This window comes from Neltuma alba, unplaced genomic scaffold, assembly GCF_004799145.2.
Source record: "Neltuma alba isolate B1F8T4 unplaced genomic scaffold, ASM479914v2 tig00002863_pilon, whole genome shotgun sequence".
In the NCBI taxonomy this organism is placed as follows: Eukaryota; Viridiplantae; Streptophyta; class Magnoliopsida; order Fabales; family Fabaceae; genus Neltuma; species Neltuma alba.
The window spans coordinates 815,287-840,412 of record NW_021633048.1 but is presented as its reverse complement, the minus strand read 5'-3'; the positions used below and the strand labels follow the sequence as shown (position 1 = coordinate 840,412).

At 33.6% G+C, this 25,126-nt stretch overlaps 5 protein-coding genes and 1 long non-coding RNA gene across 12 annotated transcripts in view; 4 read left to right on the top strand and 2 right to left on the bottom strand.

The window, feature by feature from the left end:
- The window catches only part of LOC114739567 (uncharacterized), a 19,538-nt gene extending 17,551 nt beyond the window's left edge, over window positions 1-1,987 (bottom strand). Inside the window, exon 1 of the long non-coding RNA XR_003739615.1 lies at window positions 1,852-1,987. This is a non-coding gene — a long non-coding RNA (uncharacterized LOC114739567). The remainder of the gene's footprint in view (window positions 1-1,851) is intronic.
- LOC114739565 (uncharacterized) overlaps window positions 1-16,893 on the bottom strand; it is a 21,066-nt gene extending 4,173 nt beyond the window's left edge. The window contains exons 1-2 of the mRNA XM_028927648.1: window positions 16,889-16,893; window positions 16,220-16,226 (exon numbers count right to left, since the gene is read on the bottom strand). The gene's annotated coding sequence lies outside the window, so the exon portion shown is untranslated. The remainder of the gene's footprint in view (window positions 1-16,219; window positions 16,227-16,888) is intronic.
- LOC114739564 (metallothionein-like protein 2) lies at window positions 1,868-2,825 on the top strand. The gene is made up of 2 exons (XM_028927646.1): window positions 1,868-1,993; window positions 2,366-2,825. Exons 1-2 carry the CDS (start codon window positions 1,929-1,931, stop codon window positions 2,535-2,537), a joined length of 237 nt encoding a protein of 78 aa, XP_028783479.1. The 5' UTR covers window positions 1,868-1,928; the 3' UTR covers window positions 2,538-2,825.
- On the top strand, window positions 8,418-11,138 carry LOC114739562 (tRNA-splicing endonuclease subunit Sen54). Of its 6 annotated transcripts, none has more exons than XM_028927640.1 (6): window positions 8,419-8,544; window positions 8,878-8,942; window positions 9,079-9,221; window positions 9,326-9,457; window positions 9,765-10,169; window positions 10,771-11,138. In XM_028927640.1, exons 3-6 carry the CDS (start codon window positions 9,097-9,099, stop codon window positions 10,907-10,909), a joined length of 801 nt encoding a protein of 266 aa, XP_028783473.1. In that variant the 5' UTR covers window positions 8,419-8,544; window positions 8,878-8,942; window positions 9,079-9,096; the 3' UTR covers window positions 10,910-11,138. The 6 variants fall into 6 exon arrangements, with proteins under 6 accessions (XP_028783477.1, XP_028783473.1, XP_028783472.1 ...); XM_028927639.1 differs by having other exon boundaries at window positions 8,878-8,957; XM_028927641.1 differs by having other exon boundaries at window positions 8,878-8,957; window positions 9,056-9,221.
- Window positions 12,779-14,629, top strand: LOC114739563 (mitochondrial import inner membrane translocase subunit Tim9-like). Its single transcript, XM_028927645.1, has 2 exons — window positions 12,779-13,002; window positions 14,227-14,629. The coding sequence occupies exons 1-2, from the start codon at window positions 12,905-12,907 to the stop codon at window positions 14,411-14,413; spliced, it is 285 nt and encodes a 94-aa protein (XP_028783478.1). The 5' UTR covers window positions 12,779-12,904; the 3' UTR covers window positions 14,414-14,629.
- LOC114739559 (transcription factor MYB3R-3) lies at window positions 16,029-25,126 on the top strand. 2 transcript variants are annotated; one of them, XM_028927637.1, is made up of 11 exons: window positions 16,029-16,099; window positions 16,590-16,741; window positions 17,003-17,054; window positions 17,319-17,376; window positions 18,126-18,220; window positions 18,303-18,406; window positions 18,776-18,904; window positions 19,130-20,284; window positions 21,460-21,667; window positions 24,074-24,195; window positions 24,439-25,126. In XM_028927637.1, the coding sequence occupies exons 2-8, from the start codon at window positions 16,596-16,598 to the stop codon at window positions 20,205-20,207; spliced, it is 1,662 nt and encodes a 553-aa protein (XP_028783470.1). In that variant the 5' UTR covers window positions 16,029-16,099; window positions 16,590-16,595; the 3' UTR covers window positions 20,208-20,284; window positions 21,460-21,667; window positions 24,074-24,195; window positions 24,439-25,126. The 2 variants fall into 2 exon arrangements, with proteins under 2 accessions (XP_028783470.1, XP_028783469.1); XM_028927636.1 differs by lacking the exons at window positions 24,074-24,195; window positions 24,439-25,126 and having other exon boundaries at window positions 21,460-21,884.

The following is a 25,126-nucleotide window of genomic DNA, read 5'->3' as shown; positions in this document are numbered from 1 at the left end:
TTTAATTGGCCCAAAGTGCTCCATAGAATCAATCCATCAAATCCTTGGAAATTACCAACCTTACTTTACTTCTTTGCTTGACTCTAGTGTTGTGTCCATCCATCGGTCATCCCAGAGTCAAGGCAGGCATATACAGTTCTCTTGTGCGGCACTAGTTTATGCCCACCTTTTCCCCCTCTTTTTGCCTTTTGGTAATTAAGTAATCATTATACATATATGCTTTTAGATTTGGAAAAAAAAAAGAAGAAGACAATTTGCAATACAGTCCTATTAAAAAAAATATATCAAAAAGTCTTAATAACAAATGAGGAGTTATCATTTTCTACTCTGAAATTTGTTCTTATAAATCATTTAATTGTCATTGAGATTTAAGTAATTATATTTCTTCCTTAAAATTTTATTGCAATTCTCCTAAAAAAAGTTTTTTCCTCTGAGAAAAAGTAAAAGCTAATATTGAAGTGGAGCATCCAAAGCTTCCATATAATAATAGCAACTTTATAATATTATATTATTATACTAAATTTTTAAATTTTGGCCCACTTCAAAGTAGGTTACAAGTTATCAAAGGCATTCGATCAAACAAAAGCTAATATTAAGAAAAATGGACTGGCTAAGGCATCCATCGCATTCTGGTTCACTCATGATGTTGAAATAATATGTCCTTAAACATTAAAAAAAATAACTATTCAAAATGATAAAAATGAAGAGTTTCATCCAAAAAAAGATATACTTATTTGACAATTTATAATTTTAGTACATACATGCCTATTTATTTATTCGTCTTCATATGAGTAAAAAAAACATGAATTTTAAGTTAAAAAATTAAATACGTGATTAATTGGTTGGATTATTGTCTTTATTAGTCAAACCCGATTTGTCATTAATTCTTTAGTCCTCCGATTTATTTCATCTCCATGTAGGACGTGACTGTCAGTTGAACTAGTCGATCTGATTCTGAAAATATTTATAAGAAAAACTTAAGTGAAGTTGAGAATTCAAGCATATTATGAATGAAAAATATGTTAAATGAATTATTCTTAATTAGACTTAATAATTATCCTCCGGTCCTTAATATAAGATATAATTGTTAAAGTGATTTTGGTCCTAAATATAAGACTTATTTCTCATATTTATCAATTTTTTCTAAACTACTCTTATGGATACTATACCAACCATAATTAAGTAGAAGAGGGAGGGATGATATTAAATTTTAAGAAAAACATGTTACATTTTTTATAATTAACTAAATTATCTAACTTTTTTAATTTAATCAAATTAATTAAATAGATATTTTATTAAGGATTAAATGATTACTAGAATTAGGCAAAAATATTTAATTTTTGAAGTCGTGCATGCATTTTGAGTAGTGTGACTCACCGACTCTTGTGAATCCATTATATATCCATCAGCCTTTCTTCGTTTTTTTTAAAAAAATCTTTTAAAGAGCCCCAAAAAAAAAAAAAACTCATGGGGAGAATGATTGGCAAGCTCTGCGAGTTTTCACGGCATGGGTGCCAAATGTCGTGGAACTTCAGAACCCTGATATTAGGGTCAAATTTCGCGACGTTTATCACCGTCCATCAGTTCCATCTCAGCCGCTGATAGTCCACAGTCACATCAGACGGTTTGAAAATGCTATTCAAATGCACGGTGTAGAAGACGCCAGAAAATGCGCTTGTTGTGTTTCCCCATAAAAAGGCCGGTGATGACAATGTCGCACACGTAGACACAAATGGATCAGTACGCAAGTTTCGGCTCCATCCGCATGGATGGAAAGCCTTTCCGATTGTGACACGTGTACGGTGGATAGTCCTCGTCCCTTCCCCCTCCTTCATTATAAATCCGGGCCACCCCATTCCCAGCAACTTGTTCTGATCAGTGCATTGTCAGTGTTGCGTTGATATCGTTGTGAGTTCTGTGATCTGAAAATGTCTTGCTGTGGTGGAAACTGTGGTTGTGGAAGCGGCTGCAAGTGCGGCGCTGGATGCGGCGGGTAAGTTTCCGACCCCTGTTGTCAATCTGTGTGTTTATGTGGAAAATCTTCGCCGGCGTTTTGATTGTCTTTCTTGGCAATTTCGATTTTGTGCCGTGAAACTTTTTGTTCTGCCTTTCGGTGATCTCTTTTTTTGGTTCACTATTTCGCTTTAGTTTAATTTCTCATAGATTTCACGCGATCCCCAACGATTAGAGAGAAGAGAATAAACCAGAGAGCATAACAAACAGGCGATGACAGAGAGATTTTTAAAACTCCTCCACAACACTTTTCTTAGTCCTTTGTAATGTTTTCATCTTGGTCATGTTTTGATGACACTTGTTTGGGTAAGATAATTAACTGAGCCGATTCATTTGTTAAATTTTGTCACAGTTGCAAGATGTACCCAGACATGAGCTACACCGAGACGACAACCACTGAGACTCTGGTTATGGGAGTCGCCCCGGTGAAGACTCAGTTGGAAGGAGCCGAGATGGGCGAAGCCGCTGAGAATGGCTGCAAGTGCGGGCCTAACTGCACATGCAACCCCTGCAACTGCAAGTGAGAGGAAGAAGAAGATGAAGCTAGAAGCAGAGATGGTTCCTTTAGGCGTTATATCTAATAGAATAAGCGAATGTAAGACGTTGTTGTATTGTGCTCTGGAGTGTTAGAATAAGGTGGTTATGGCACGACTAATTACCTCTAGCTAATTCTAGATTTTCTAGGGTTTTCCATGTGCGTGTTTTCAGGTCATGGCTGCTTTAACTTGTATTGTGTTTTAAGGGTGTTGTATAAAAGCTCAAATGAAACTGGGCATCTCTGCCTTTTAATGGAATCATATTATGGTATTTGATGAGCGTGCTTGGTGACCTCTCTCCCTCTTCCCTTCTTTCTTTATTCCTTAAAGTCCTTTTCATGTGGGGGAGTTCTTTTGTGGGCAGAGAAGAAATCCCAGATTTCCTGGCAATGATGGATGAATTTTGTATGAATTCTTCTGTTGCCTGGAAAAATGTGATACAAAAAATCTGGTCTCTGAGCCGATAGGGATTGGTCTTACGGTTTTCTACCTTCTTTTTCAACAAAGATATGGGATAATTTTCTTTAATTCTCAGCTTCCAAAACTCCCGTCACTCTCCAAACATCAACCCCTCTTCAACCTAATCACTTGAAAATAGATTTAAAAAAAAGAAAATTACAAACAAAGACTCTTGGATATATAAAATTATGATTTGAGGTTTTGAATTTAAAAATAGCAAATAAAGATCCGATCTTATTTTTGCAAATATAAAATAACAGTATGTTTAGAATACCTCTTAGTCAAATGATGACTACGAGAAATGACAAGTTTACTTTAATGAATGGTAATTTTAATAGACCAAATCACAACTTAACTAAAGGTATATCAAATGACGAGTTTATTATGGGAAATAACAAATTCACTTTAGTAAATGACAATTTCAGCAGATTAAACCACAGTTTGACTGAAAGACATTTCATACATTTCACCTACATTCATATTTACGAAAGTCGGATCGGATTCTCATTTGTTATTTTTCAAATCCAGGGTCTCAGATCACAATTTTATATATTTAGGGGTTTTGTATTAGCAATTTTCCCTTTGAAAAAATGTTGTTAAATTAAGTAACATTTTTTATGTCGCAAAAAATGTCTTATTTGAACTTACGGGTATAAAGCAATTATTAAACAAGAAATCAAGAACAAGCTTGTCGGGGGTAAGAATTACAGATTGAATATTGAATTGATAATCTAATTAAGATTCGTCCAAAAAGATACAGTTTAAATAATATTTGCGAATAATTTTGCTAGACACTACACTCTCAAAATAATATAAAAAATTTTAAGTCTAGATTTCTGGCAAAAAAAGAAAAAAGGAGAAAGGCTTCAGTTCTGGATATGAATGGTCGCAAGGGGGGGTTTTGCCATCCGTAAATACGGAACATATACATATATCAGGTTCCTTATATACATATACATGTATATATTACCTCCGGTCCTAATTATAAGACCTAGTTGACTTATTTGAGAAGATTAAGGAAATAAGTTAAGTTAGTTATTTGTAATAAATAAGTGTTGTTATTTCTAAAATATCCTTGTTAATTAAATGTATTGGTTAGAACTATCATTATTAGAAGGACTATCTTGGGAAAAAATGAACAAATATAAGAGATAAAATGGATTGGGGTCTTATAATTAGGATCAAACTAAAAGTCAAACGAGGTCTTATATTAAGAATCGGAAGTAGTATATATATATATATATATATATATATATGAAATAAAGACAGGTCAATGAATTGACTACCAAAATAACGAATCCCAAGTCTTACCATCCACGTTAGACAGCAAAAGGTTCAATCTGGAGCAGGTATGCTTATTTAAACAAAATATAAATTTTTTTTTTTCCCTGATTGCAGATACATTGCAAGGTTGCATTTTTGGTTTTCAGGCCAAAAAAAAAAGGGGTTGCAGTTTTGGCACCGTTCAATGTGCAATGGAAGTGGGAGATTTAGCGTCCATGAAGAGTGCTGGCTAGATTTGTTGATCTATCTCTCTCACAATCAAATCATTTCAAGATAAGGATTGTTGCTTAATTTAATCCCTTTCCATGTGCAACAACCAACGTGGGTCTAAACCAACTGATAATATCTTTGTACTGCACATGCTCATCATTACATTTCTCTTCTGTCAAACATTATCTCTCAGCAATATTACCTGCACATCCCAAAGACGATTATTACAACTCTAAACTTTGGATGACATTTCGATCATAATACTTCTTATATATTTAATATAAGGCCTAATTATTAAATTGATTTTGATCTTAAATATAAAAACTATTTTTTATATTTATTAATTTTTTTAAATTAGCTCTATAAATACTCTTTTGACTATAATCAAATAAAAAAATATTTAAAAAATATACAATATTTTTTATAATTAATTAATTTATCTAATTTTTTAATTTAATTAAATTAATCAAATAGTTTTTATATTAAGAATGAGTAATAAAATAATAGTCAGTTTTTCAGTACAACGTACTGCCACATCATTGGCGTTGATGACCGGCCATGTTAGTACCTGTACTTCACCTGCAGTACTGCGAAGATGAACATGAATGCAGATTATAATAGGAAAAATGAGGCACACGCTTAGGGAGTAGATTTTATTCATCTAAAATCACATAAAATGTGAAAATTTAGAGTGTTGTATTCTAATTATAAAATGACATTATTATCTTTTAAATTTTTAATTCATATTTTTTCTGTCATTACAATTAACAATCTTAGTAGTGATTATTAACAACCCAATAAGAAGCTATTGACAACCTAAGCAGTATTCGTTAATAACTGACTTTATAGGATCACATAACCTCTATATAAGAGTAAATTATAACTAAATAGTGTAATACAACAATTTTAATATTGAAATGGAAAGTTTTTCGAAGGCATTAAGAACTTTAACTAAACTCAATAGGATTATAGTAGAATTTTAATGCGGAGATCTATTAACAACCTCAACAGTGAGTATTGACAACCTAAGAGGAGCTGTTGACAACCTCGAAAGTGTCTGTTGACAATTAACTTTATAAGATAATATAACCTCTATGTAAGATCAAATTATAACTAAATGATATAACTTAACAACTTTAACACTATTTAGTTATAGTTGTTAGATTTGTAGTTATAATTTAGTTGTAGTTGTTAGATTTCAGCGTCATTATAATTTAGTTATAATTGTTAGATTTCTAGTTATAATTTAGTTATAGTTGTTAGATTTCAGTGTTATTATAATTTAGTTATAGTTGTTAGATTTTTAGTTATAATTTAGTTATAGTTGTTAGATTTTAGTGTTAAAGTCGATCTTATGTAGTTGCTATGTTATATTATTTAGTTATAATTTAATCTTACGTAGAGGTTATATTATCCTATAAAGTCATATGTCAACAGACATTCTCTAGGTTGTCAACAGCTCTCCTTAGGTTATTAATACTCACTGTTGAGATTGTCAATAGATCTCCGCATTAAAATTTTACTATAATCTTATTGGGTTTAGATAAAGTTCTTAATGTCTTTGAAAAACTTCCTATTTCATTGTTAAAATTATTGTATTATACTATTTGGTTATAATTTATTCTTATGTGGAGGTTATGTGATCCTATAAAGTATGTTGTCGGCGGATACTGTTTAAGTTGTCAACGGTTTCTCATTGAGTTGTTAATAATCGCCGCTAAGTTTATCAATCACAATGACAGAGAAAATGTAAATTGGGAATCTCGGAGGTAGTGATGTCATTTTACAATTAGAATATAATACTCTAAGGTCCTTAGAACCTGCTAATAATTTTGACATTTTGTGAGATGTTAGATGAATAAAGTTTATTCCTCCATATCTGTGTGTCATTTTTCTATTATAATATTACAGAACAACAAATGAAGTGTATATGTTAAGCATAACTCGGTTCAACTGATAGAGAATCATATCAGCTTAGATGAAATTACAGAAGTAATGGAAATAAGACAACTTAAGGAAACACCTAGGTTGAAATAAACTATAATTGACGTCAAAAGACTCGCATTAAAAGGCCTTTTTTCCCCCAACAATGAACATGAATGGAGATACAATTGATTAGGGGCTTGTTTGAAATTGTTTTAATATAAGTACTTATAAACATATTTATATAAACGAGATAAAACTCATTACATGTTTACTTCATATTTCTTAAATGAGAAAAGTTTCTTTTGAAAAGCCCTTTTGTCATTCTAAATAAGCATTAGATAGGGGTGTTTGGCCACATAGAATTTTTCATAAAATGAGACACTTCTCTACACATTCACATACTATAATTCTCTAAAAGTACTTTTAAAATTATATTTTTATTTCCATCCAAACACTCCACGGTCATTGATGTGACTAAGGTCCTAAGCCGTTAGATAGATCCCATTGCTTCAACCCCCAACTTCTTGTTTTTGTTTCTTTTTTTTAGGGGCTAAACACATGTAATTTTTTTATTTGAGGCAATGTGCATTATTTGAGATGTTATTCAGCACTAAATGTGAGTATTTTTCTTAATAAGATTTAAATATTGATTTATCACGTTGTGAAGGGTTAAACTATTATGTTAGTTCCAGTTTTTTTTGTTGAACCATCACAGGGTTTTGATTTTTTCCCCCCTAAGATTCTGTTTCTTTCCCTTGGTTTTGCTGTTGGGCTCCCGCACAACCTATTTGGGTACAAATAATTCTATTTATTAGTTGTACTGTTCTAGAGTTCAGCACTTCAAGTGCCAATCCGGTCCAAAAAAGGAGCACTTCAAGTACCAAAAACCCAAAAAAACAAAAAAAACGAGGTCAGTACTTCAGTCTGATTATTTTTCTATGACTTTTGTATTATTTTTTATATTCACAGTATGCGTCTTACCTATTCACAGATTTCTTAGAAATCATGAAAATAGAAAAGAAAAGTCTCTTCAAAGCAATAATAGGTTATCACGAAAAATTGGTTATTATTTGGTCCTTCTAGTAGTAAGTATTATTACAATTTTTAATTTTTTTTTATGGCTCACTCCTTCTTGTTATTATGTTATATCGTCATTTGAACCCAAAACCCCAATACCACCGGACCAGTTTTTATCCTTTTTTGTGATAAAAAATTAATTCACACACAGTTTTTGTTTTGGCCAATTAATTCGTATAATTGTTTCATATATATATAAATACACACACTATCTCCGCTTCATAATATAAAACATTGTTTGACTTTTATTTTGATCCTAAATATATGATCCCAATCCACTTTGTCTCTCATATTTATATATTTTTTCTCAAAATAGTCATTCTAATAATAATAGTTCTAGCCAATACATTTGATTAGTAAGGATATTTTAGGAAAAACAACATCTATTTATTATAAATAACTAACTTAAATTTTTTTTAATCTTTTTAAATTAGTTAATTAGTTCTTGTAATTAAGACAGGAAATACTCCTCCGGTCTTTAATATAAGACCCATTTAACTAATTTGATTAGATTAAGGAAGTTAGGTAAGTTAGTTAATTATAAGAAATGTGACACGTTTTTCCTAAAATACCATAATCATCTTTTTTAATACCTCATTTTCCTTTTCTATTTGATTATGGTTGAAGGAGTATCCATAGGGGTAATTTAAAAAAAATTGATAAATATGAAAAATGAGTCTTATATTTAAAACTAAAACCAACTCACCAATTGGGTCCTATATTAAAAACTGAAGGAGTAGTATATTTTAAAATTTTTCATAATTTTCGGGTCCACGAACGGGAATAATTTCTGTCTCCCCTCCCCTCCCCTCCCGGCGAAATTAGATTTTTCTGAAGGGAGAGAAATAATCTGCAAATTCTCGCTAAATTGCCTATGTAAGTTTTTCAAGGGAAAAGTCAAAATTCCAATTTTACCCGTTTTGATCGTTATCTTCAGCCCCTCTCCTTCAGCGTTGTCGCCTTTCTTGGTCGCCTCTCCTCCTCCGTCGATCGTCGCCGCCATCTCTCTAGTCGAGGTTCTTCAACACAAATCTTAAGGGTGGGTACTGAATCGACTCCAGCTTTCTTCATCCTTCTTCCTCGCCTGGTCCTTGTATTTCTTCTAATCGCCAGAGATTGACGATTGGTCGTGTGTGGAAGCCGCATATTGTTATATGCCGTAATCTCAACCTTCTAACTCTTGTCTCAATGGCTTTACATGTACTTTATCATTTGGTGATGACAGTAGACCCGTAGAGGATTCTTATTGCATTGTTCAAGTCTCCCCTTCCATCCACTTTTTGTCTTACAGTTCCGAGTCCTCAGTGTCCTCTACTCTCCCAGTAATGTCTAATTTCACACTCAGTCTCTTTGTAATTTATCGGACTCCCAGGTCTCTCGTCGCTGCCGAGGTTTAAGTCAGACATCGTCGGCGGCGCTCTCTCGTCGGCTGCAAAAGTAAAGACTTGGAGGGTATATTTATTTCTGCTTCTATATGCTAATATAAAAAAATTAGAATGTCGCTATTTAGAATGTTACTTGTTACAAATTTTAAAAAATAATTTGCGCAGTTTCCGTTTTTACAATTACTTAGAATTGCGGCACTTAACACATGGATGATGAGATACGGGGATGTTCTACAAGAGAGGACAGCGACGATGAAGCCTTTTTGCAAAATAGTAGTGACGAAGAGGAACATCACTTTTCGGCTGGTTCCATGCCCAAATTGCAGTTTCGGTAAATGATTTTGGATGACTCAGTTAGCTGCTTAGGGCGGATATATATATGTTTGCAACGACAATTAACTTCGGTTTTTATTTTTCTTGTGTTTTGTTTTCTAGGGCCGTGAAATCCAAGGCTAGGTGGAAAGATGACATGGGAATGGCAGAAGTTATTGAAAAGAAAGGCAAATTGTGGGTAACAACTGGAATCATTCGTGAAGGCAGGACATATTGTTCAATTGAGGAGACTCTGTAGGTGGAATGTCAACCTTTTTCTTTATTGCCTCTCTCTATTTGTGAAATAGAAAGGGAAAATTATTCTGGAAATCTGGAGTTGCTCTGGTCAATGTTTATAAACAGTGATATAGTTGAATAATGTCTGAATCCAAAGATTTCTTGGAATTAAATTTTTACTTAGAAGTAGCAGACATGTATTAATATTTTGTAGTGTGCTACAGCTAATATTGTTTGAAATGATAATCAGATGTGTGTTTATATATTCTTGGGAAAATCAGATGTTTCATAATCCTTCTTGGTTATATTAAGTTTGATTTGGCAGGTATTTGATGGAATTAGGAGCGTTACATCTCTTGGATAACTGTGATATATGCATACGTCTAACAGACATATACAGGAAGGCTGCAGGCAGGGAGGATGGATGCTGTTGGGAGCTGTTTGAGGCCTACAAGCACCTTAAATCTCTTGGTTACATAGTTGGACGGCATGGTGTTTCTTGGAGTATGAAGGATATTTCAAAAACTGTCCATAAACCTGCTGCTCTTGAAGTCACTGAAGAAAACAATCAATCAGAAGACATGGGTTCCAGAGATGAGCAATCCTTAAATGAGTTGTTCAGTGAGATGCATATTAACGAATTGAGGCCGGATTTTGATGTTTATCTCCCAAATAACAAGTTTCGGAAGACTTCTCCTGGTGATCCAAGTTTTCTGCTCCACTTGTCCAGGTAGTTTTAGTTCTTTAATTGTATCAATTTCATTAATAAGCTGAAGAAAATTCATTAGTTATTGATCCAAAAGCTGGCTTTTTTTTTATTTTTTTTGATCTTTTATATAAATGATAATGTTGTTTTGAAATCAAAGAATATTGAATAGGCTTTTTCTCCTTTTTTTTTTTTTTTTTTTAAGTGTCACTGTCTCACCGACTTATTTTGTTGTAGGACCTTCTAATTATGAATTAAAATTAGAGGAGTTTGATCTCTGTATAATGAGTCGGGAAAAAAACCCCCCTTTCTTTTTGTTTTATATATTCAGTGAGGTGCAATAATGATATAAATCATCTACTTCTTCTTTGCAATGCATTACTTTGGTAGATATTGCTTCATTTTGTAAAAGATTGTGTTACCCTATATTCTTGGAGGGTTTATTGGTAAGATCATGCATTGGAATTATGTGAAACCTGAATCTTAATACACTAGGGAGTGATGAATCTCGGTGAGAATATTTATTGACACGCTGAGGATTGCTTCAACTTCTGTTCCTCTCTTTATCTCATGCACACATTAATATATCTGAATTTTGAGATTACTCCTCCTTTTCATTTGGAAGGGGCCATCCACCATCAAGAGCAGAAATTGAAGTCCTCGAGAAACAATGCGGTGAGATTCCTCTAAAAATTTCTCTGGTTGAGGATGGGCGGGTCAGTTTCTTTTCGTTTGACAAAGTGGAACTTCCTGTACTTCCCTGAATTGTATTTTAGTATTTTATTTATTTCTCCCAATTTTGTTGTTATTGGCTTAGCGGAAATTAGAAAAACAATTAGTTTAGATACTTGTGAAGCTGGATAGTTATGAGCATTGAGATAAGCTTTGTTCAGGTAGATCCTTCAGTGGAACAGTTACTCTGCTCTGTTTCACAAAGCTATGAATGCTCTGTTGGCAATATGCATATTAATATCAGTATTTTAGTTTGCGCCAGCAGGAGTTCTTGGTCCGTGGGCCTTTAAAAATTGAGATGGCATCGTTGGCTATCAAAATATTTTAATTCATTTAAATAAGTTGAGAAATACGGCTTCGTCCCCCTATTTGAACTACAAACTGGACCTTATATTAAGAATCAAAAGTATTATGTGGGAAGTAGGAAGATGGATGAATTATATTGTTCATTGCCTACATAACGGGTTCTGCAATCCGTTCCAAGAATGCACCTGAGTGTCCGAAGAGGAGAATTAAGGTGTGTTTGGATGAAACCAAACTATGGTTTGAAAAAGTGATTTTGGAGAATAGATTCTGGGAAGAATAGATTTTATGAAAAAGTGATTTTGAGAAATGAGAGTGTTTGGATAGTTGTTATCAGAAACACTTTTTATATATACAAATTACTAAAAAAAGAATAAGTTAATATGATAATTACAGAAAAAATAGATTTTATGATATATTTTAATTTAAAGGAATAAAATTATTAATAATATATTTTTTATTAACATAATTAATAATACATAAGATAATATAATTAATAAATAATTAATATGTATATATATTTATAAAATATAAGATTAAATATGTTTATAAAAAAAATAGCAAGATACATATCCTATAGGCTCTCACACTCTCCCTTTTTTCTCCAAAAGTAAATTTTTTTTGCTTTTTCCAAAACCATGGTTGTGGGCCAAAACCATGGTTTTGGTTTTTAGGTGGGTGTTCGGGTGATTTATTTCCCAAACCATGGTTTGGGGTGTCACTCAAAGCCTTAGTCCTACAGAATTCTTACCCAGACAGGAACAAATGTAAGCTAAAATCAAATTTGTTGTCACTTACAAGTGCTGTATCGATGACCATTTTAGTACTGGTACTCCGCTTGCGGTACTGGTTACTTGCTGCATAATCTGGTTAATACTTGGAACGCAAAATATAGGACAAAATGCTAGAAGCATTAAAAATGGAGAAGAAATAACCATGACAGATGAGCGTGATGGTTCGGCATCTCGTTCTTTAAGCAAGTGGTTGGAGGGTTTGACTCCTAACTCTTGTGAATGGAAAACACCTCGTGACTAGCTCCCTGTTGCTTTGTGCGCCGACAGTGGGGACGAAGGATTAGTCCCATGGCTACTAGCTGTGGGGATATTATGGGAAAACCTTAAAAAAAAATTTAAAAGAAATAAAATAAAAAAATTATTTCTTTCATTCGCCACAGAAAAATATAACTTCATTTGTTCAAAACGTTATTTTTATGAAAATTATTATTAAAATATTATTTTTCAAAATAAAAATTGCTTAAAAATCAAAATTATTTTTATATAATAGTAGTATTAAATTAAGAAAGTAGTTTAAATTATGAAGAAAATTAAAACACTGATGGTAAGAAAATCACAATAATTGCAGAATTCATTGACCAATAAGACAAATAAAAATTACTTAAAATCAATAATTATTTTGATGGGGCTTAAAGTCATCGAGCAAGATCAAGCCAATCAAGTGAATTCAGCACCCTTCTAATTTAGGGGCGGTTGTGCAAGGATCGGATGAAAATAACACATAGTTGAAGGGCCTAGAAGCAAACAGCTAGATTTTAGCCGGCGATATCGTGGCCTGTTGCATCGTTTAGACTTTAGGGTTTAAGCAGGGGCTGTTTCGTTCTTTCCTGTTTCGGACAACAGAGCCGTTATTCTGCTGTAGCATTGAGCCGCTGAAACCTTGAGTACGGTAGGAATATTTCTCGTTTTCTTTCTTTCTTCTTCAAATCGATGATGGACAAGAGCATCTTCGGAGACTTGGATTCTCTTGCTGGAGAAGATAAGGAAAAAATGTCTGCCATGATCGGTCAGCTTCAAGCCCGAGACAGGTTCTTTCTCCTTCTCTCACACTAATAAATGCATGAATACCAGTTTCTAATCTATGGTTGCTTCTGTTGTCCTCTAGTTGCTTGCGTTATATGAATCATGCAATGGGAAGTAAAAGTCATCTTTGGGTTAAAACTTGTTTTGCGCAAGTTAATTGAATTGACGGAGGAGAAGTCGTGATTTTAGTGGAGACCTTGATGCTACGCTCTTGTTCGTGAGCGGAACCTTAGTTGCCCATTAATGTGTTAGTGTTCGTTAATAGAATTAGATTGATGCTTTGATTATGGAAATGTAGAAGATACAGGGATTGCTGAGGTAAAAATTGGAATACATACTTGTGAATCAATGACCCGCTAGACATATAAACCACTTGTGTAGTGTGTCTTGTATGTGGCTGTTGAAGATTTGAAGTCATGAACTAAGTCATGCTTTGATTTCTTTCTGTCACTTGGAAATGCTTATTGATCTATGTCCTGTAGAACAACAAGCCATACCAGTGCAGAAATTTATACTGAGGAAGAACAAGATTATTTATGTTGGGTAAAACAGCTTGGAACAGAGGAAAGGATTTGTATAGATATAGGAAAAGAAGTAAATAGACTTCATCTTTAGGTCATTTACAAATAGTTCATCTGCTTGAGAAGTACAAAACTAGCTCCCCAGATTCTGGTTTTTAAGTATTTAAAACTTTTTTTCCCATTTCAATGACGGGATACTACTTTAGGCTGTTTTCTTGCCACGTAGCACACTTCCATTGGTCTAAAAATGGAAGTGGTGTTTAGAATATTAAAAGAACACTTGTACTGGAGTGAAATGTCCCTACCCTATAAAAAGGGCAAACACGAAAGGATGATGAAAGCCTGGTTCGCACTTTCTGTTTTATTATTATTAATATTGAAATGGTTTTTGTAACTTCATTTGTATTTTTACCATAAATATTGCCATAGGTTTGGACGATAGTCTTTAACATATTAGTTGATGGTTTAGAGGACAACTTGAATGAATGCTTTAGAATTGCACTTGTATTTGGAGTTTAGAACACCAATATCTCACTTAATCGCAAGCTTTTAAGCAAATTGTTATATATCTACGTGATCCATGGCTTTTCCATATAGAAAGCATGTTTTATCTTTTTTCATAATTAATCTAGAGTAGTTCTGTCTTCTTCATTGGAGCATATGTTGGATATGATTATTGATTTATTCTCCTCTAAAACAAAATTACAGTCTAAGGATGTATAATGCACTAGTAGAGAGATGTTTTGTGGACTGCGTGGATACATTTTATCGAAGATCCCTGACCAAGAAAGAAGAAACATGTGTTCGTAGGTGTGCTGAAAAGTTCTTGAGGCATTCAGTTCTTTTAGGGTTGAGCTTTGCAGAACTCAATCAAGGGGGAACCACAACAGATTAATGCGTTTTTGTATAATATCTGTCATAGATTTTTTTTTTTTGTTCTTCCATGTATTTTTCTCATTTTAACCCAAAAATAGTTGATGGCAAGTGAAATTCCTTCAGTTAGGAAATTCAAAGAAAGTGAAATTACTATAGTTTTAATTTCGCTTCCTTTTTCTGTAATGCTGAGCTCTTCTACATTTTAGATGATCTTTCTACGTTTTGTTCCACTAAACTTCCCCCTTGACATACAAATAAATATGATTATTTTATAAATAAGCAAAGTCCATAGATAAAGGTAAGTAGTGAAAACTACATAATTGATGACATTATTGCAAACCTTTTTCATCAATTTTCTTCAACCTTACTTCCAGTTTAGCACTAATTATTTCATTAAACAGTTTTTTTTTTAAAAAAAAAAATTTGCCCGAGCATCAAACGATATTAATCGTTTGACATTCAAAATTGGAGTCCATGTCAACACTACAGATTTTGGATGTAAAAATGGGAGAATTATCAAGAGGTCTTAGATAAAAAATTTAATTACTAAAAAGTCTTAATAACAAGTGACTGATCTGAACATCTTGTCACTCTCTATTCTGAAACTTGTTATTGATTACTCTTCACTTGTCAATAAACTTTAAGGTAATTAAATTTCTTTTTTTTGAGAGTTGATTGTAATTCTTCTTATTAAAAAAAAAAGCTTTATTAAATTTTTTTAAAAAAATATTTAAAATTGTCTGTTAACCTTCTTTCTTGCCGGAGTCCGTTTACTATATCATTAATCGATAGTTGAAGTCGATAGACCATATGTTTCAAGGTAGGTCCTCAAATCCGATGCAACTAATCATATTCAACCTGGTTGTTGATGTGATCATCCGAACTTATTTTAAATTGGACTGATCTACGTGGTTCACTTTATTCGCCCTTTTATCTGAATTATTTAAATTAAATGTAAAGGATTTAAATGATTTTTCTCCGTTTTGACCAAAAAATTTTTTTTATTTAAAGAATAAAAGTAAAAATAGAACATAAGTAATGATAACTAATTGAAATAAAATTTTCTACATTAGAATTGAATTATCTTAACAAATAAAAATAACATTTATCTCTCTTGCATTTTTTTCCAACAATGAATCAATTTTCTGTCATATAAATTAAACACTGAACCCTAAATGCCTAAGAAGAAAAGAAGAAAAGGCTTATTAAAATTGTTTTTGTTTGTATTATTATAAACATTGAACCCTGACTCATTTTTTTTTAATAAACACTACACTTTAACCGTTGGAACGTTTCATTCACACCACATGGCAATTAACGTCTCGCGATCTCCCTCCCATCCAACGGTCCAAACTTTCCCGCGGTCCCTTCCCCCGCCATCCATCTCCCAAACTTGTTCGACTTTTATGTCTTGTTGGGCTTGAGTGCCGTTTGAGTTCAAACTTTTTGTCTCTTAACGCACAGTCATCCCGTTAACCGCCGTTCACCGATAGGTTTTTTTCCTTCTAATAACCTGCAAACCCCGATAGGCTTTGGTAACGGAAGTCAACGGAGACGTCGGTGATCACATATTCGTTATATATAAACTTGGCTTTATTTTATGATTTGATTTTTCTTTTCCCGTTTTGCTCCTTTGTTTCAACGGGCGAGGATTTTTCGAAACCATAGCTCTCTTGTTTCTCTTCTCTGAGAGAGATAATCTAAGGTTCGAATTCTTTGGATTCTTCTATTAGCTGGACTTTGATTCCCGCCACTCCTCTGCTAGCAGAGGTTCACCAATATCGAACAAGTTACAAATTGTTTCTTTTTTTGTTTCGCTCTCCACAATTCAGCTTTATTTTCTCTGGGATTGATCGAATCGTTGCGTCCTTTTTCATAATAAAGGACTTTGATTTGTCTCCTACTGATTTGGGTTATTTTTCTGGTCAAAACCCGAGAATTATGTGTTTCTTGTGATGAGAGTTTTTCTGCTTTATTTCGTCTGTAATTTTTGATCTGATGACTGATTATAAGATCTGGGTTCTGCTTATCTGTCTATTTCACTGCGGAGGTTTTGAAAATTATGGACACCAAGTGGGGTTTTTGGGGTCTTTGGTGATAGGTAGAGACACTTGTGTGTGATGGGTTCTGGAGGTGCTTCTTAGTCTTTTGCGTTATCCGCCCGTTTGTTGATTTGGTTTTGGAGATGATTATAGGAGCAGATGGCCGAGGTGAAATCGGTGGAGTGTTGCCTGGAGAATAAACAAACTATTGCTGCTTCTAGTTCCTCTATATCTGAAAGCAGTGGCAGTGCTCTACCCAAGTCCCCTGGAATATGTAGCCCAACATCCGCATCACCCTCTCATCGGTATCAATCATTCAAGTTCAATACTTTTTCATTGCAGCTCTATTCTGGAAATTCCAGATGGTCTGATGCGACATGGGGGGGATTGATTTTTGTGCCCAGTGTGCTGCACTATTCATCTTATGCCTGTCTATTTTTGCTTAATTTCACATTCTTCATTAGTGACCGGTTATCTTTCTCTACAGTGGAAAAGTTTTACATTTTCAATTTCCTCTATAGTCTTTATGAGTTTCTGTTCATAATGTGAATATTTTGATCATACAGGAGAACTACTGGCCCTATAAGGCGTGCGAAGGGTGGTTGGACGGCTGAAGAGGTTAGTATCTGGAGAGGGTTCCTCCTTTTCTCTCATTTTTTGGTTAGATGCAGCCAATTAGGAATGGAACTCAGCTTAGTTGATTTAATTTTTATGAATGTTCGTGTACATCTACAGAAAAAACATCAAAACTTTCTTTGATTTTATGATGTCGTAACTCGAGAGTGCTAGATATGTTAATACGTCTTTTATATCATTGTGCTTTTGCTAATTTTATATGCTGCCGTCTAAATTGTTCTTAATGCTTTCTTTATCTTACTGAAGGATGAGACACTAAGGAATGCTGTTGCAATTTTCAAGGGAAAGAATTGGAAGAAGATAGGTGATTATGTTTGCTTTTACATAGCATCTAACTAATATGATTTACTGCTTCTATACTGCTTTGGCTGTGTTCAAAAATGGGTGATGATCCTTATGCGTGATTTGCCTGCTATGGTGGATATGCATATCTTCTAGGAAAGTGAGTCCATTCAAATCTAGGGAGCATGGACGTGAGACATGGCAGTAACACGGACATGATGCATGATAAAGTTTGAAACGTTGATGTGTAATTTAAAGGGTCACATAGTGTTGCATTGTTTCTAATAAGAGCGACCAACATGTATTGGGCGCCCCTTTTTTTTTTTTTTTTTGAAATCTCTGTGAATTATAGGTTTAGATGAATTTATAGTTGAAATTACCTCCGATGCTTGTAAAGAAAGTTTTTGTTATACAAGACTTGTTTTGTTATTATTGATGCTTTGGATCCTAGAGTAGACAGTAAAATTTATGCAGTGAAATGGGAGAAGTATATAATTTATAATACATAGGCTTCTCCTCATGTTTAGCTAAGGTGCTGCTGCTCTGGAAGACAGAGAAGTGAGAAATAAACTTCTAAAATATATTTTTTTAGATATAAGTTTCTTGCCACTTTATCGTTTGATGACAAAATATACAGAAAGAAGTGTTGTATTTGTGCAAACCACAGCAATTTGCTTTTAAGCTATAGTGTAGATGATATATTTAGTACCTGGTGTTTACCGTAAAAGAATTGCAATCAGTTTCATGACAGATTTAAATTTTGGAATGCAGCTGAGTTTTTCCCTGATAGATCAGAAGTGCAATGTCTCCACAGATGGCAAAAAGTTCTTAACCCAGAACTTGTTAAAGGGCCTTGGACTCAGGAGGTTGAAACATATTTCTTTTTGGGGGTCATTTTCCCTACAAACTTATTGAAGCGTTAACGTCCCTTTCTTTTCTGGCTTACAGGAGGATGATAAAATTGTTGCACTAGTGTCAAAATATGGGCCAACAAAATGGTCAGTAATAGCCAAGTCCCTGCCTGGTCGTATAGGGAAACAGTGCCGAGAGCGGTAGGTTTACTGTTGTCTAAGTGGAAGTTTTATGTCTCTCATCTCTTTTACTGATAATTCCTGAAATTCAATGCTCACCAAAATGACTTATGCCTTTTTTATTGCATATTTCGAACTTATAGAGTCTTCATTTAATCAGCATTTTCCCAAGTTTAAAACGGTGATCAGAATCTATTACCGCTACGTCTGATATCTTCTTCTATCTTCTTGTATGAGCTACTTAATAAATAGTGGTTTCTTCTTGTTTGCCTTTCATTTTCCCCCTTCTTATGTACTCTTCTGGACATGTGTTCTTCATAAACATCGAAGAGTTAACTTGGTATTAGTATATGGGCTGCGTTATCATTGATTAATTTCAAAAATTTACAGATGGCACAACCATCTTAATCCTGACATAAAGAAGGATGCCTGGACTTTGGCAGAGGAATTAGCCGTCATGAATTTTCACTGTATACATGGGAACAAATGGGCTGAAATTGCTAAGGTCCTGCCTGGAAGGTATGCTTCCTTTCATTTGGTTAGTAGTTGTCATGAAGAAAATTAAGCTGATTGTCGAGTATGATTTGAGCTGAAATAGCACAGTTCATCACTGGGAGTCATGTTTTCTCTTATACTTCACTGCCATTAACAAATGTTGCTTTAAATAAAAAAGGTTGACGTGTCATATTAAGTTTACTTGTGTGATCAATAATCATATTTATCTACATGAATTTTCTCCTGCAGGACTGATAATGCAATAAAGAACCACTGGAATAGTTCATTGAAGAAGAAGTTGGACTTTTATTTAACTACTGGACAACTTCCACCAATTTCAAAGAATAGTCCAAAAGTTGAGGTCAAAGACAAAATAATATTCTCTGCAACAGAAACAATTCTTGTTAGTTCAAATAAAGTAGTAGATGCGGCTACTGCAACATCATCAGAAACTACAGAGATTAATAAGCAAGATGACAGTGGTAAGAATCACTCAAGGAATATATCAACAGCAAGAGATGTTGGTGATTCTTCAAATGTCCCTGCAAATGAATCTGCTGATTCTGATTGTATAGAATGCAAGCCCAAGTCCTCCAATTTAGACTTCAGCTGCTGCGACTCAGAACCAATGTCAAGAGACAATCCTGGAATGAATGGTGAACAAGCACATGAGAAATCTGGACTCAATGACAAGCTAGCAAGTGAGCATTGTATAAATAATGGTGAAATGAGTAGTAACAGGTTGACCACAAAACCTTGTTCACAGGAAGGTCCAACTTGTGGTTCTTTATGTTATGAACCACCGCAGATGGAGAATTTGGTTCCCTTAGATTCTCTTTATTTAAATATATTCTGTCTCCAAAATGACTACAGTTCTACCCCCGTGATGTCTCCTGCTGGTTTCTTCACTCCACCTTGTGTGAAGGGTCGTGAATTTTTCAAACAGACTCCTGAATCAATATTGAAAATGGCTGCTAAGACTTACCCAAATACCCCTGCCATATTGAGGAAGAGAAGGACTGGAGTCCAGACACAAGTCACTCCCAATAAAGTTGTGAAAGTTGATGGAGAATCTCATGCTTCTATTAGTCAGCAGAGAAATAAGAATAATACTGATTCTGAAGTAGGGAGGTTCTCCGAGAGTCCAGCAAGCCATGTCCATGGCAATGACCTTCCCGATGGCAAAATTTTCAATGCATCTCCTCCCTACCGGTTAAGATCCAAGCGAACAGCAGTTGTCAAGTCTGTGGAGAAACAACTTGAGCTTGCATTTGATCAAGAAAAGGACAACGGAATCATGAGGAAAATGGAAAAGTCTTCAACGTAGAGCAGCATGATGACACTGCGATGACTGTAGGACTGTTTATAAGAAACAAAATTATGAAGTGGCATATTGCATAAGTTGTAAGTCCTTGCTTTTACTATTTCTTTTTATTGCACTGGATTATGTTTCTGCTTAAATTTGAACGTATTAGATGGGTTATGGTGCACAATGAGAGACCCATTTGTCTGATTTAATAGAAGTTTAACAAAAATAAGGAACGCAAGTCAATTAACTGGAAGTGGAAGATACTGATGAGGTGTTTACTTGGATTATGATTTGATAATTGTTGGAGACGGAGGAACTTTTGTCTCTTATGAAATGCTTTACATATGTTGCTGAGATATGATGTTATAACTACTTTATATAATGCCATTGAGATTTGAATATAGTCGTTGTTAGAGGGATGAACTTTTATATTATGTGGCTGAAACGATTAGTTACAAATTACAAGGTGTGGTCGTTGGTCAAGACAGAAGAATTAAAAAATCGAAGTAGTTGTCTTTCTTACCTGATCTGTGACTCTCTCTCTATTTTCGTGAATAGAGTTGTAACTTTTATGATGTTCACCAGGAAGAGATGTAACATCTGTGAGCTGAAAAAAAGTAGTCATGGAAATTGTTTACATCACACTTCTGTTTTAGAACTATCAATATTAATGTTATATGTTGACAATAAACTTCATTAGTAGTTTGGTCATGTGTTCTCATTGCGGGAGGATGATGTTATTCAGTTATATTGTCGCTATCACTATTGGTTTTATCAATCAAGAATAGCCTTCAATCTAAAAGGCAGGGAAACATGCTTCGCCTTGTTTAAGGGAAATTTACATTTGGTCGGTCAGAAAAGATATGTCGGTGTTGCTTTTTATAGCTGCTGGTCATTTATATTTACATTTTTATCACATTTTATACCCTGTCTTTGTCCCTCCTGGAGTTTTTCTAACGAAAATAATATGATAATAGCAAGATTTGTCTTGGATATGTTAAATTGTTATTGTTCTTATCTTGTTTGTACGCTCTAATCTGGATACAGTTAAAACTTGTTGATAGAGGAACTGGAGTTCATGATATTGTTCGCTGTATGGTATTGAGCTGTTTTCTATCGTTGAACCATATCATATAACTCCATTCTCTTGCCTGTATTTCTTTTTGGAGGAGATAACGTCTTATCGTTGAATTGCCTTTTGGTTATGTTCAATTACCATTGGCTTATGTTTGTGTTCTGATACGATCACATTGGCTTTGAATTGATGTAGGGTTAAAGGCGGGACTTGCAGTTAAGACATTGGCCATCAGAAGCGGTCAACTGATAGGAGTTTTAACATGTTGTAAAAGCTTTCTCTGAATCAAAATAAATTGAGCACGCTTGAAAGTTGAGTTTTGCAGACAAGAGATTAATACTACTACAATGAAGGTGACAGGCAAGAGGTTTTGTTTTACTCTCGTGAATAGAATTCATTAAAGGTAGGGTTCTGGTATATTAGAAAAGAATTGATGATAGATTCCATTTACTTGTGGATATGCACAAGTTTTTGAACATACCAGATTTGTACAGTGACCCTTTATAGGAACTAAGACATTGTTAGAGCACATCTTTGTTCTTTGAAATAAGAAACACAGAACACTAGAATTTTAAATTAGACTGAGAGGCTATTCTTTTTTTCCCTCTCTTTGTTTTTCATAGACATTTTTTTTAAAACAGGTATGGTACATGTTATTGCGGCAAAGTTATAGTTAAGCATTAAATCGGGTGGTACAATGTACTATCTCCGGTCCTAATTATAAGATCTCATTTGTAGACTATAAACGAGGTCTTATAATTAGGATTGGAGGAAATATATTCTTTAAATTTCAACAAGATAAAGTGGAAAATTTTTCTTTACGCTTCTTACTGCTTGTAACTTTGCTATGTATCAACAAGGTTTATTTGGAACAGCCATTTGTATGATTTGCATCCCATAATAAAAACATTTATTCTTGTTAGATTGTTAAGGGTAACTTGTTAGATTGTTAAGGGTAAGCGTATTTGATCAGATAGAGTTGGGTTAAATAATTTATATATATATATATATATATATATATAAGTAGGACAAGTGGGTTTCAAAGTTTTAAGTTAAGATGTTATATCGAATTCATTTGTAATTGCGTTGGATTGTCACATTCCCTAAAGCCTAAAATTAAGTATTGGTTTTGGCAGGAGCTTGCGCGTGAATTCATAGAAGCCCAATTTTAAAAACTTGAAGGTGCACCAACTTTTTTGAAAAAACAAACAATTGAGAGACTTGTTTGAGCACATATATGAAAAATTTGCAACTGATATTCCAACTTTTAAAATGAAAATTTAAAATAAAATATAATTATAATACATATAAAATTATGATTTCCGTACCGACTTTCCAAATTTGATACTGATATATTAAAGAATTTGATCAAATTTTCCATATGGAAGATTATTGGAAAGACGTCATAAATTTTTCGTAATTTAGGAGGTGTTTGGCAACTTCCAAACCATAGTTTTAGAAGTACTTTTCCGCAAAACGAGACAAATTCCTCCATATATTTACTTCATAAACCGTAAAAGCACTTTTGAAACTATGTTTGATTTTTATCCAAACACCCCCTTAGTACTGAGTATACAATGATTTTCTACTTATTTCCCAATATTTAACAGGGAATATTTTAGAAGAAAGGATAATTATGTAATTTTATATGTTATTAAGGACCATAAGTCTTTTACCGAAATTTAAAATTTTTAGTCCCAAACAAAAATTAAATTAAAATTTTGGTGGCAAAGTGTCATCCTCCAACATTTTAGCACGCTCTTGCAAGTCATTACGAACTTTTAAACAATATATATTTTTCTTTTGTAATCTTCTTTATCATTGTTCAAAAATAATTTTACGTTATTATATATGTAAAAGAAACCTAAAGCGTTGGATGCTAGACCATAAACGCTGCCCTGTCTGGATAAATTAGGCTCAGCTTATTGTCAAAGATTTGGTTAGGGTTTAGGGTTACTTCAATTGGATACTCGACCATAAATGTTAAATACTACCTCCGGTCCTAATTATAAGACCCAGTTGACTTATTTGAAGAGATTAAGGAAGTAACTTAAATTAGTTATTTGTAATAAATAAGTGTTGTCATTCCTAAAATATCCTTGCTAATTAAGTATATTGACTAGAACTATCATTATTAGAAGGATTATCTTGGAAAAAAATGTATAAATATGAGAGAAAACATGGATTGGGGTCTTATAATTAGGACCAAATAAAAAGTCAAACGGGGTCTTATAATAAGGACCGGAGGTAGTATTTGATTGTTAATAGAATATAATATCGTTGTATGATTCATGCAGCCAATTTTACTTATTGAGATAAGTTTTGTTGTTGTTGTTATTGTGGTTAAAGTTATCGTCAAGAGGATTATAGAAAGAGCAAACGAGGAATGATAGGAAAAAAACAATCATTTTTCTTACAAAAGAGTTTTTTTTTAATAGTGGAACAATTTATCAAACCATTTCCACGTTTGATATATTTCACCTTAATACAAATCAAGACAAAATCAATTAATATGGCAAAAATAATGAAACCATGAAGTGAATATAACGCAGTGGATGCATATATATGAATCACCACCAAAGCATAATCTCTCACAATAGATATACTTTACTTTCTTAGACAATAAAATTATAGAAAGAGAAAATAATGAATCATGAAACATCATTTTTCTTCACAAGATGTATTTCTTCCACTGAAAGAAAAAAATCTTTCCTGTTAAAACAATAAAATCATGTATACATTAGAATCAATAAATTGTGCAATAAATAATGCCCTTTTATGACCCCCCCCCCACATGATTGCGTCGCAGTATATGTAGCATGCTTGTTCGGGCACAAGAACATCAAGTTCATCAGAAAGAGAACCACCCAGCTTATGCAACGGAGACCCATAGTCTCCAAGCTTATGAAAAAAGATCAGAACTTGGAAAAGGTAATTATTGTATATTTCTAGCTTATGAGTGAAAAAAGTCTTGAATTGAATCTATGAGTGAAAAAAGTCTTGAATTGAATCTTACTTTATTTTGGATATATATAATCAACCTGTTTTATGGGGTTTTTAATTTCTTCCGAGAAAGATATACATACTGTAATGAATTATGTGGAAGAGCAAGCTATGATCAGAACGGAGCCTGCAGATCAATCGCTTAACTTTGTTGAAATCATCAATAAACAGAACCAAAACTCTCAACAGAACCTGCAACTCCGGAAGAGGCTACGCCAAAGATTGCTCATGGCGAGCTTGAGGGGTTTGGAGATCATGAATACGATCACTCTGTACAGAACCAGGACTCGCAAGAGAACTTTGGAGCTGTAGAGAAAATTGAAACTCTGAAAGAAGCTTTGCAAAAGCTTGTTCATGTCAAGCTTGAGGGGGTTGATGATGAAGATGATCGTCACTTTAAACAGAAACAAAACTACTCGCAAGAGAACTTTGGAGCTGTAGAGAAAATTGAAACTCTGGAAGAAGCTTTGCAAAAGCTTGTTCATGCTCGAGGGGGTTGATGATGATTATCGTCACTTTAAACAGAACCAAAATTCGCAAGAGAACTTTGGAACTGTGGAGAAAATTCATACTCTGGAAGACGTTTTGCAAAAGCTTCTTGATGATGAATATGATAACTTTAAACATCGTACTTTTGAGCATGCTCCGGTGAAGCGTGTCCGAATTGATGATGTTTTACGTCGGGCTAGATTTTTGTTAAGGAATAAAAGAAGAAAATATCGTAGATCGCTGGTAGGAAAGATTAATGATCAATATTCTTAGGATTTTGATCAAATTAGATGTTGGGATTTCCAATCCGCTTTTTATATATGTAATATATAATAATGACATCTTAATTATATCGTCTATAGATTTCTAA

What these genes read in the sequence shown, in the direction of transcription:
- LOC114739559 (XM_028927637.1), top strand. Translation starts at nt 16,596, where the DNA reads ATGGCCGAGGTGAAATCGGTGGAGTGTTGCCTGGAGAATAAACAAACT. An exon ending in TCCGCATCACCCTCTCATCG is followed by an intron (nt 16,742 to 17,002) that starts GTATCAATCATT and finishes TTGATCATACAG; the next exon opens with GAGAACTACTGGCCCTATAA. An exon ending in GTGGTTGGACGGCTGAAGAG is followed by an intron (nt 17,055 to 17,318) that starts GTTAGTATCTGG and finishes ATCTTACTGAAG; the next exon opens with GATGAGACACTAAGGAATGC.
- LOC114739562 (XM_028927640.1), top strand. Translation starts at nt 9,097, where the DNA reads ATGGATGATGAGATACGGGGATGTTCTACAAGAGAGGACAGCGACGAT. An exon ending in TGTTCAATTGAGGAGACTCT is followed by an intron (nt 9,458 to 9,764) that starts GTAGGTGGAATG and finishes TTGATTTGGCAG; the next exon opens with GTATTTGATGGAATTAGGAG. An exon ending in TTTCTGCTCCACTTGTCCAG is followed by an intron (nt 10,170 to 10,770) that starts GTAGTTTTAGTT and finishes TTCATTTGGAAG; the next exon opens with GGGCCATCCACCATCAAGAG.
- LOC114739564 (XM_028927646.1), top strand. Translation starts at nt 1,929, where the DNA reads ATGTCTTGCTGTGGTGGAAACTGTGGTTGTGGAAGCGGCTGCAAGTGC. An exon ending in TGCGGCGCTGGATGCGGCGG is followed by an intron (nt 1,994 to 2,365) that starts GTAAGTTTCCGA and finishes ATTTTGTCACAG; the next exon opens with TTGCAAGATGTACCCAGACA.
- LOC114739563 (XM_028927645.1), top strand. Translation starts at nt 12,905, where the DNA reads ATGATGGACAAGAGCATCTTCGGAGACTTGGATTCTCTTGCTGGAGAA. An exon ending in CAGCTTCAAGCCCGAGACAG is followed by an intron (nt 13,003 to 14,226) that starts GTTCTTTCTCCT and finishes ACAAAATTACAG; the next exon opens with TCTAAGGATGTATAATGCAC.